Raw genomic sequence first — 12,308 nt, 5'->3', positions numbered from 1 at the left:
GAGTAAGTGACTTGGCCATGAAAATTTAGCTAGTGATGGGCAAAATGGAAGCTAAAATGTAAGTTCTAAGGCCAGTGTTTTCCCATCTTGTAAGGTTATGGCTTCTTCCCTTCGTATAACTTAATTATACCTATCCTTCAAGATCCTTCTGTTCTAATTTATGAGTACCACTCACCGCCACGCCCATCACCAAAAATTCCTCCCTCTTGAAGTCCTGCTAATCTGAAAGTAATCTCAATGGCCATTAACTTTTATATTCATTGCTAGAAGTATATTGTGACATTACATAATATTCTGTATGTATATTTCCTGGCTACTCAACTGTATCACAAGCTCCTTAAGCGTTCTATGTGTCTTCTGTAATGTTTGTATCCCCTGGTATACCAACCATCTGTTTTGTTTTGCCTTTGTTTGTTCAGGCCTGGCTTTTATCCCTTCATCTGCCCCTAACCTTTGGTATCCTCATCCTTGGTAACAGCCTCCTTTAGGGCATGACCAATCATCCATCACAGTAGTCTTGGTAGCACTGTCAATCAAGGTTCTTTGCCCTCCCTTGGACAAGGGGTATTCTGATAATCTACATCAGGCCAATTGGTCTCTCTTTCTAATTAGAATTTGAATCAAATACAAGGAAAGGAGGAAGAAAATGGAATATACCCCAGAGGCAACTTCCTGGAAAGACTTTCCATTCATTCCTGCTCTCTGCATTCTCAAAGCTGCCATAATTGCTGCTCTTTTAAAGGCCAAGTTCTTCAGCCTTTCCTCAGTTTCTGGCTGAGCTCCTCCTTATAAATTCTATTTTTTGCTTAAATCAGGCAGAGTCACTTTCTGTTGCCTGCAAACAAAGATCCTTATCTGATATACCCACAAAGCTTAGTGCCTAGGGAGTGCTAAGTATTTTTAAATGTTTCATTCTTATGTAGATTATATGTTATTACACACTGAAAACATAAACAACAAACGGCCCTGAAGTACAACACTGCTATTGGTTAGAATTTTAATAACCAACAGGCAAGCAGGGGCCAAGCTAACATTGGAAACTCATCTGCATAGAAATGATTTTTATTACAGTTCAGCACCCTGGATTGGTGACTCACAAAGTGATAATACACTGCTGCAAATTAATAAAGTATTTTGTGGTGAGGGTAGTACTTACAGTAATGGTACCCTTTAGTGATATTTGACATTTAAGTTAACCCGTCTGTTTTCCTTTTCTTCCCAAATATTATAGGAGCTAATTGTGACCATCTGAATTTTTAATATTACTTTACTACAAGAAACATCTGATAAGTTTAACTGCTTATGTTGTGGTTCCTTTTTAACTAGGTGAATATTTTAACATAATCTATAGCTTCATGTGAAAAGCGGTAGATTACAGTTTTAAATTCACCGAGAAAAGAAATTATCATTAGAATATTAATTAGGTAAATGGTATCATTTTAAAAGCATAATCTGTGCCCTGCAAAGAAAGTTCCCTCTGCTATTTTTTTAACAAAACAAAAAAAACAAAAAAAAACAACACTGAGAGAAATCAACCAAGTAATCTTTTACAATATAACTGGAATCTAACACCAATTCTAGCTAACCATACATCAGTAGTTAACTCAGTTTCGAACAGTTTATAAACCTAAACTAACTAACTATTTCTATGTACTTCAGTAAATTTCTGTCATTTTAGACATTTACATCCACTCAGAATCCTTTGTATTCCAGGAGCATCCTTTTAATCCTAGATATTGTGGGAATATCATACATGTATATGATATTTCTTTCTTAATGACAAGTATTTCCCTGAAGATAAAAATCCTACTGAAAAGTGGGAGAGGGCAGAAGATTTTTAAACATTCACTTCTTTCTCTTTTAGAACATCTATTACTACATGCTAGTATTTCCCATAAGATTATTTTTTATTTTATTTGAAGTTGGCAAAAATCTTTGTGCTGAATCCTTTGAGCATACCTCTAGTGATAGATGTCAGACCAGCGCTGTGTGGAAGAACTTTTATTTGACAGGTAGATGACAGGAAGAAGCCTCTCTCCAAGATACAAGATGCAACTGTACAATCCTTCTGTGAGATTAATATAATCTTTTGTTCCTATGTATAAATGACTTATTCATTCTTGCCTCAAAAATATCAGTTCATGTAATTAATTTGGATAGTGTGAAATTAAGACACTTAAAGAAGGTACATATTTGTTCAAATTAGGATAGTTTGTTTTAAATGTCTTTTTTATATGAATTAAATGTGAAACAGGTAACAATACAAATTTCCAATGATATTTTCTTTAAATTTATAACATTTTTGTAATCACCAACCAAGAACACTTTAAGATTAACTCACTGTGCCTATAGTGTATACTCTAAACAAGTAGCATCTTGATAAAAGATGCTTTTACTAGTGTTGAATACATGATGTGCAATAAAATGAAAAAGTCTTAAATATTTAGTTTATCCTACAAATCGGTGTGTGAGTTATTCTAATTTATTACAAGCATAACCTTATTCTTGTTGGTATTATCAAATAATTGCACATGTCCCTTAATATCATAAGAGGGACCAAAAATATTTTTTTGACAAAAATCTAGCATGCCACACCATCTTCCCTATCTTCCTTGCTTTCTTTCCTTACACCCCTTAAAAATAAATCAGGAGTAAACAGACATAATTTCATTATGCATCCTACTATCTACAAATGTTATTCTTTATGTCTATCCGGGTGAGAACTACCAGGAGCAAATCATTTTTGATACATATTAAAATACTAGTCCATGTATACGTAATGCACATCTATTTAATGCATGAATAGAAAAGAAATTTATATCCATTCCTAGATTGGGGATTCTTGTAATAATATACTTCAAGAACTAACCAAAGTTCTGTAATGTTTACAGATGTGAAAGAAAAAAAAAAAGTGAAACAATGGTGAGATGTCAAAGATACATCGCTTGTTTTCAGACTTATTTTTGTCTCCAGCTTTCTCACAGGCCTTCCCCTCAGAGTCTGTTCAGTTTTCTTTGTGTAACAGACAGATCTTTTCCTTTAATAAGGTGGTTTGCGCTAACCTAGAAACGGACATATACCATCACTTTTGCACTTGTCTGTTTCTTTGTTTACTTTTCACAAGAATTAAAGCATAATCAAAACAATAAAACGATTACCACTTGATTTTTTAAAAACTTTTAGTTAATGCACTAGATACCTAGTATAAGTTTAATAACACAACACTATAAAATAAAGAGTATTATTTTCTTGGAGGAGAAAAAGCAAAGCATATTCAGAAGGCAATTTCTGGCTATCACCTCATTGAATTTAGCTCCACAAATACTTTTTGGAGAGACATAAAATAAGTTTGAAGGGATTGAAATACAAGATTGCATCTACTTTATAAAAGCAATTTTTTTGGACCTAAAAACTCCAGAAAGATTTGATCAGCAAGAGCTGAGTACTGTACTACAAAAGAATTTGCAGTCTTTGAGATTTTACTACAGTAAGGTTTTTAAAAATCATTTATCTGTTTTAATTTAGATACAATTCACATGCCATAAAATTCATCCTTTTAAAGGATACTTTTTTGGGCTTACGTACTATTGCTATTTAAAGTGACCCCTCTCGTAGATGAGATTATTGCTGTAAATTGGCATTATAAAGTGTTATCTTACCTTACAGAGAAAGTTGATCTTAAAACCCAAAGACTGGGCATTTCTTGAGCCTGAGTTCATGTAGTTTCCAACCAAAAGAACTAACTCTAAAAGTCTGTTAAAGCTTTCACTTTTCTTCAGTTCTTCACAGGCCAGAGTTACTGCTATGATGCTTGGTTTGATGTTGTTTACGTGTTCTTCAAACGTGAGCTTGAAAAGAATGCTATTGAGACGAGGACGCAACATTTTCACTGAGCTCATCTGTAAGATAAGGAATGCTGTATAAGAATATACATATAAAGCCCGTTATTCTTCTCTCTAGTGGGGATCATTTTATAGACAATACTGTAAAACTTCTGAATAAAATGAATTCTATCTGGGTTTTAACAAATATTATTCTACTTTGTTTTAGACATTTCAAAGGAATTTTTTTTCAAAGTTTAAAGAAATAGCTGTTCAGTTTTAAAGGAATAAATGAAATCATCCTTACTGCATTAAGAAAATATTATTGAAGCTAAACAGTTGCTGTATGTTAACTGAATAATCATTAGTCATCAATAGCATTTAAACTGCCAAAAATCTGTCCCTGAGGCAAACTACAAAAATGTACAAACATGACATCGAGTTGAGCGAATAGTTGGGCCACATATAAAAAATGTACACGATGACAGAAAATGTAAGTGCAACCACATTTCCTAAAAAAAAATTACATATCACACTATGCTGTCTGAAACCAGAAGACTAGCTCTGATTGAGCATTTACTAATTTTAAACCTACAATTTCTATTAATAAAATGCATTAAATATTTATATATGCTCTAAAGAATTTCACCTACTTGACAGAATGTTGATGTTAAATAATTAAGTTATGGTAAAATCACATGAACTTACTTTTAAGTACGTTATTCAAGAATTCTATATTGGTTTTCTTCAAAACAGTTAAACTTAGGTTTTAATTAATTGTTTCATAGTATCGGTGCACATTCTCTATTCCCTTTGGTATAGCTCCTACGATAATAATTTCTTTTAGTCTTTAATTCCCCAAAACTCCAAGTCATTTCACTAGTTTTTATTCACCAAAGGAATTCTGGGAGAGAGGTGGGGGGAGGGTAGACACATAAGAACATAAGCACACACACAATGAAATTATTAACAATCCTAATTACATTTATTCTTTTTACATGTATAGCTTAGTTTTCTTTTTAAATACAAATGCCAGGCACAGTGTAGGCATGAGATATCTGTAGACAACATGAAAAGAATTTGATAGCATAAACAAGAGTCCTTAAGCCACAAAGAACCCTTCAAAAGCAGCAAAATGAGCTGTTGAATAGACCCTATCTGCTCTAATACAAAAGCAAAGCATAATTTATCATTTTAACTCTTTGAAATGAATTTTCACATTAACCATGGGTGTCTGCCTGTCCAAAAATTAACCTTTGCTGTCTGCTAATCCCCCACATGCTTTCATGCTTTTTATAGGCAGATTATAAAAGTATGCTGAGAATATCCGCCTGTTACTATACCTACATAAGTCAGATCACTTATCAATAGCTTTTTTTAAATACGATCAGGGTAGTATTCAAAGCATCCTACTGGGACTTCCCTGGCGGCGCAGTGGATGAGACTCCACACTCCCAATGCAGGGGCCCAGGTTCAATCCCTGGTTAGGCAACTAGATCCCACACGCATGTTGCAACTAAGAGTTCGCATACCACAACTAAGGAGCTCTGGAGCCGCAACTAAGGAGTCCGCCTGCCGCAACTAAGACCTGGTGCAACCAAATAAATAAATAAATAAAATCTTAAAAAAAAAAAAAAAAAGCATCCTACTGTTTCTTCAGTACTCGCATGGTAAGTATAAGACACACCATCTACTCACAGAAAGTGTCCAATATACCTCAAAACTCATAACACAATCACTTGAAAACTATAGCTAGCGATAGAACCAGCCCATGATTCTAAATGGGTAAACAGAAATTAAGTGCTGGAGATGTTCACTGAAAGAAGAGAAAACTTTAAACTCTATGACTACAAAGTTTAATGAAGGCTACACAGTAGAGGGGATACAAATGGATAAATAGATAAAAATTAAACAAGTAGAGAGAGAGAGAGAAAGCAAGCAAGCAAACACAAACGGGGACCAAAAGGAAGTTGTGAGAAAAGGTTTATAGGTTAGGAATATATGAGGTATATACCTAGGGGCAGAATTTAGATCAAAGTACCTTAAGATTCCATGTAAAGGCCATAAAATTGGAAGCTAACCACACCAAAGTCTACGTCTCCATGAATGTGCAAATCTCCATGTGTATGTTTGTGTGGGAATCTAAGTTTCTATGTCATTTTCTGCCTTCATTTATGCCTCTACCACTGTCTCCAAATCCTTTCCCACTTAATTTTTCCTTTCTTTTCACTGTTAACTGGCTATCATTAGCACAGAAGCATGTTTCCTATCATTTTATATGTTTCAGAAGTAGTAGTTTTTCAGTCTCCCTGATGGTTAAAAAAGCCATAGAACTATTTTGACCAGGTCCTAGTCACCAAATACCTGTCCTTCTGCCTATGCTCTGTAGGACTTGTAGGAACCCCGCTCACCAGGGTGGCCTTGGTCTGAGATCCACAAGGAATTTAAACCCTAGGCTTATATAGATTTTCTTTTAGTCTTGCTTCAGTTCTAATACCACTTGTTTTCATTCATTTTTGTATCCTTTCTGGGCTTTGTATTTCAATCCTTGGCCTACAAACCCAAAGAGCAGGGATTTGATCTTTTTTTTTTTTTTTTTTTTTCAAAACCAGCTCCAACCAAAATAATGTGACCAAAAATGTACTTTAGTAATTATAATAACAATAATAACGGCGAATGACATTTATTGAGTACTCTGTGCCAGACATTTTTCTACAGATGTGTTATATACATATATGCAGATTTGATTCTCAAAACAACCCTAGGAAAAGGTTATTAGCCTTAGTCTCATTCTAAAGATGAGGAAAGTGAGACACAGAAATACTAAGGAAGTAGCACAGAGTCAAATTGTATGTGGAAGATCTGGAGATTTGAACTCAGGCATTCTGGCTACAGAATCCAGACTCTAAACCACTACACCACGCCGTCTCTTGAGTCATACTGAGAGCAGTATGTATGAGTGGCTGAAGGAGAGATTAAGGGCAGGGACACCATTAGTTAAGTCTTCAAATGGTCTTAGAAACAGGTAATGACCTAGGATGTTGACAGTAGGAAGGGAAAGGAAGCAATAGATACAAGAGGCAGAATTAAGGAAAAAGCAATGGGACTTAGTAAATGACCAGTTATGGGAGGAGAAAGTCAAAGATGGCTCCAAGGTGTAAAGTCCTTTGTGAGGTAAAATGTTGTTGGCATTAATGAATGCTGAAGGAGATGCTGATTTGATGCAGTTTACTGTTTGTTTTTTTTGTTTCAGAGAATGAGGATAGATGAATTTGCTTCCCCTGATCTGCTGCCTACACTTCAGTAAGCTAATCAGGGACTAAGGCAGTGGGGGCCGATAGGGTACAGCTTAGTAGCAAATTCAACCAAAGGACTGAATCTAGAAACTTTTGCCTAGTTAGACTGTGTGAAACTAATCCACCTAATTTTTCTGCTTCAGTTTCCTCATTTGCAAAGTAGGGGAAAGTCCTGTCGAGCAGTCTTGTTTTGATAATTAGGTAGGAGCCAAATAAATGATCCATATATATTCTTTCTTTCTTTTTTAGTCTCTGCCTCTAGAGTTATGGAAAGGTGAGGTAAACAGTGCGAGATTCACAAGTGAAAAATATTACTTGGATGTTACCAAGACATTTCTATTAGCATTTAAGTGAACTTGGTTCACCATCCTCTCAGACACCAGTGTATTTTATTATTAACAAAGACACTATTAGATCCCCACTATGAAGACTCTAAATCTTGAAGTCATATTCAAATCCTGGTAAAGACAATGTAATTTAATACCATTCCTTGCCTATATTTTAACCTGAAGAATTTCTTAGAATTGGTTCTTATTTTCAATTCTCACCATTCAAGCTTAAAATTTATGTACTTCAAGGTTGAATTACTAAAATAGACTATTTAAATATGTTCCCTGATCCCTCCAGCCTTCCCCCCTCCAAATCCTCACATGAATAGTAAAATGACACCTCTATAATAGGGAAATAATATTGCTTTCTTGGCATTTTGAGTTTTAGGTATTGTTATGATATCTGGTAGCATTTGGAAATTCAGTCCTTGAGTTTAGGAGGAGATAAGTATTAGAGTTGGCAGATTTGGGAGTGACTGGAATAGATGTTGTGAAAGGCAGGTTGTTGATGAGGAGAGTGTACAGAGAGAAGAATCAAAGACTTCACCTTGTGTAGCACCTAGCACGGGTCCTTGCATTTATTAGACATTCAAATACTTGCTGACTGATTTTAAAAGCACTCCTTAGCTGACTAACCATTTTCCGGATCTCCTCCCAAGGAGGACAGACAGGTTGTCTATTGAACAAAATTAACAGCCGACGGTAATGTTTTACTGTCCCCAAAATAATGTCTTCAGCTAAGATGTCAAACCAGAAATGCTAGGGAATTAACTTTGTTGAACTGCTGTTACTGGATATAATCTATCATCAGTCAACCTGATTTGGGGAAGAGGTTGTGCGTCATAAGAGGATCAGAGTTGACCACTGACTTGGCAAAATTTCTTCCTTCATTTACCCACTAGAATAAAGTTTAGTGCAGAGCAGGTGATAAACATCATAGGTGATTTGAAAAAAAAAAAAAATCCTGTAAAACAAATGGATGGGTGGATGTATGCATTCATACAAACAGAAACTCCAATATCAGCAAAGTGCTGGATTGGGAAGCAGATGCATAGTGTGAAGAGGTGTCACAGTAGGCTGATGTGAGGCAGGAGGAGGGTACCCTACTCCTTATGTAAAGTCATTAGCTACCAAATGTGCCATCCCAACGATATTGCCCAGGCTCAATCTTAGCCCGAATTCAGAGCCTCGTATAACTATTTTGAAGGGTAGGTTGAGAAAATTTTCCCCTTAATCCTCAGAGAGGGAGAGAAACCATTCTCTGCATTCTCTAGACCTGTAAGGTACATTGTAGTGGAAGAAACAGGGACTTTTGAGTTATACAGACCTGGACTTGAACTACACTTCTGTTACTTTATAGTTATGATCTAATCCAAGTTACTGAATGTTTCTGAGACTTTATGTCCCCATCAGTAAAATGTATTCCTTAAGTCATTCACGCAAGTTGCAGTAAGACTTAAATGAGATCCTATGTGTAACATTACTGTCATGGTAGCTGACACAATGGAAGCACTCTAAAACAATAGCTATTGTTGTTATTACCCTCTTTACTCATCCTCAGAAACTCCTAAGAAGGTACCATGGTCCCTGACTGTTCTCCCAAACCTGAGATAAAGTTTCTCTCATCCACAATTAAGGAATGTGTGTTACCAGGGCTTGGTGAAGAACGGCCCTCATTATCTATTTCACACTTTGTAAATATCACGCAGAGGTCCCTTCAGTCCGTTTCAATGCATAATATACATTTATTATTAGAAATGTTAGCACTGAAAATGTGTTACTGTAAAAATCAAGAGGATTATGGAGGAGGTGAAACTATATGGATGCATCTCTTTACAGGAGCCACAAAACAGTATGCTTTGATCATACTAATAGAATTTGCTGCAATCAGAAGTGTGAATTTTTATGATCAGACCAGAGTAGACTGATAGACAATAGTTGAATCTCCATTAGAGGATTTGAGTGTGTAAGGGAATGTCTTGGATAACTAAGCTTAGAAATCATAGGAAGCACTGAGCGACATCCCCAGCCACAGATACAATTATTAAAAGGTGCATGTCTTGTAAAGGCATTTGAATGCACCTAAGTGATATAAGGAAATATAACAAAAACTTGGCTGAAATGTATGTTTGTTTTTCCTTGTGGTTCCTCGCAGCATTTTAGATGACTGGCATCCTTTGTTTTATAATTCATTCCTTGAAGTGCTGTGGGCTGGTGACCAAGGTATTGTATTATGTAGGGGATTTTTTTGTGTTACAAGATACTTGTCTGTCAAATCACATCAAGCAGCTATCATTTCTTTAGCTGATCTGCACTATATTAAAAAGAAAAAAATGTACCCTGACGGCTTTAGTGAGAGCAGCTACAAGTGGGTTATTTCCCCAAAGAGTTAGACACAGTTTTGTTTATATAATTTGAATTTTATACACTTCACTACCTATGCAGCTGGTGAATATTGATGTTCTGCCATACTACCATAAGAATCCATAGAGAAAGAGAAAAGACCCAAGTGTAACAATCATGTGTGAAGGAGGAGGAGGTAGCCACATGCCACTCCTGCAGTCACGTGTCGCTCACCTTTAAGGGGATTTCTGTTATCTTTCATTTTGCATTTCTAAGAAACACACCTTCAACTGCCATCATATGTGAATATAACTGATCTTCTAGTGTCTTCAAAATATAATGTTAAAAATTCATTGGAATTAACAGATATATTTGTAAGAAATATACATCTGTTACAAGGTGTCCCCTCCATACCTAAATACTATTGGGATCCAATGTATGGATACATTGAATATACAGAATAATTTTGTATCAGTGACTATAAGGTGATGATAACGAAGTGACAATAAAGAAGAGTGGATTTAACTTAGAAAGCAGGCAGAACTGCCTATAAAAGTTGTGAGATCCAGACTCCATGACTGAGCAAAAGTCTGCCTGGAAGTATGGAAATAAAGCAAGGACACCTGTGATTCTCTGTTAAATAAATCATTTTACTATCCTATTTAGACATAACCCCCTCCAGACTAGGCTCTCTACTGCTCACTGCTGTACTTTCTGCAGTACACCTAGTACTTGGACTGCACAAAATCATCAATATAGGTACATCTGCTGTATGGAGCCAATGGCAAATGTTTGTGTATTAGATATCAGGAGAGATAAGAGCCATGGTTGATCTGTAATATGAGGCTTTGGAAAAACGGAGTGTTGAAAACTGACTGTACCCCAGAAAAGCAATGATACGCTGATAGAGAATATTTTCCCCAAATAGAATGATATGTGGAAATTATGCATCAACAAACATTTACTCATCTACAGTCTGGAACAGAAAATGGTAACAATGTCGGCCCCAAGAGACACTGGAAACTCAGAAGAATTACACTAAGAATTGGAGCAAGAATTTCAAAACATCCTTCTGAAAACAACTGTCTGAAGCCAAGAACGGCCATCAGAGCATCTGTAATGGTAATGTTATGCTGCTATCTTACGGATTACTGATATATGGAGAAGGAAAAGGGGTTAATTTTTTATTTTTAAAAAATTTAATGAAAAGCAATCAATAGCAAAATTGATTGACATCCCCAGACTTAATCTGAATATTCAGTTTTCAGGTGGTTTTATTTTACCTCATTTTATTGCAAAAGCTGATGGAAATAAGCAATCTTGTCACAAAATGGACTATTATGAGAAGTTAATGAAATGAACAAGAATCTGAATACATGGATTTGAGAACGAGTCATGGCGAGTTTTCTTTTACTTGATCTCACAATTATTAAGCCAGTTTTTTTTCAGATAAAATGAATGCACATCTGGAAGTAAGAGCTAGCATTCATATTTACAGAAGGAATGAAAATAGAAACAATCAAGGCATTACATATCAAAACACTGAACACTTTGAATGAAAGCAGATAAAGAAAAATGCAATTTTCCCAATGAATATGCAAACCTGAATAATTTAATATTAATGGAACAGAAGAGCTACAATTTTCCATCCAAAGTAATTGCCTTTGATGATACGTAGGAGAAAAAAAAAAAAGCTTTTAAGAATTTCCTTTTCACCTGGTTAAGCTATCTTGAATAGAGCTCATAAGCTCTTAGGGGACTTTAAAAAAATTAAAAAGCACACTGACTTTATAGTTGTACTTCCAACAATAGGCATAAATCCACTCCTCCTGCCTTCACATATTTATGTAGAGAAAGAAAAAAATTAAATGTGCTGTCAGCAGTATCACATAATCTTTGCTTTTCATTATAAATGTTTTTATGCACAAGGCTATCTCAACATCTTTTTCTTAGATTATAGCTTTAGAATGTTTTTAATTGAAAAATATGGGTAATTTTTGAGGTCAGAAAAACAAAGTACGGATTACCAAGAGAACTAATTATTGCCTTCTTTTTCTCAGAAGATGTGTTAGTTTAATAGATACACATAGTATGGGTCTCCATCCTCAGTGCAAGACAAGTGGGAGTTTCCGTCGCTCTGAGGTTTAAGAACAGCTGAGCTGCAAACACACTCAGAAGAATCTAAAAGCTCCTGCTGGGGGTTCTAACTGGCAGAGCTTTCAAAGATTTGTGCTTTATTCCCAGTAAAGGTACAGCACATAATTACAACAATGTACCAAATTCAATTCTGTGTGAGGCAGGTTGGAGGACAAGTCAGTGGGAAGCTATGCAGCCAATATACCCCCCTAAAGAAAAGGATTATTGATCATAGAAGGTGTGGGAACTAGCATACCCCTCTTCCCAGGAGGTCTGCTTGGGAAGACCTCCTGAGAAGAGGGATATGCTAGCTTTTTTATTTGTTTCTTTTCTCTCTCTCTCTCTCTCTCTTGCTCTCGCTCTTTTTTTTTTTTTGGTTTCTT

At 35.6% G+C, this 12,308-nt stretch overlaps 1 protein-coding gene across 3 annotated transcripts in view; it reads right to left on the bottom strand.

Annotated features, from left to right (window-relative positions):
* DIAPH2 (diaphanous related formin 2) overlaps window positions 1–12,308 on the bottom strand; it is an 856,317-nt gene that overhangs the window by 411,701 nt on the left and 432,308 nt on the right. For all 3 annotated transcript variants that reach the window (XM_036839916.1, XM_036839917.1, XM_036839915.1), the window contains one exon: window positions 3,660–3,899. In XM_036839916.1, coding sequence (XP_036695811.1) covers window positions 3,660–3,899 — 240 coding nt within the window. The remainder of the gene's footprint in view (window positions 1–3,659; window positions 3,900–12,308) is intronic.

Source organism: Balaenoptera musculus, chromosome X (assembly GCF_009873245.2).
Source record: "Balaenoptera musculus isolate JJ_BM4_2016_0621 chromosome X, mBalMus1.pri.v3, whole genome shotgun sequence".
NCBI lineage: Eukaryota > Metazoa > Chordata > Mammalia > Artiodactyla > Balaenopteridae > Balaenoptera > Balaenoptera musculus.
Note: the sequence above shows the minus strand (reverse complement) of the source record. Positions and strands in the feature narration are given on the sequence as shown.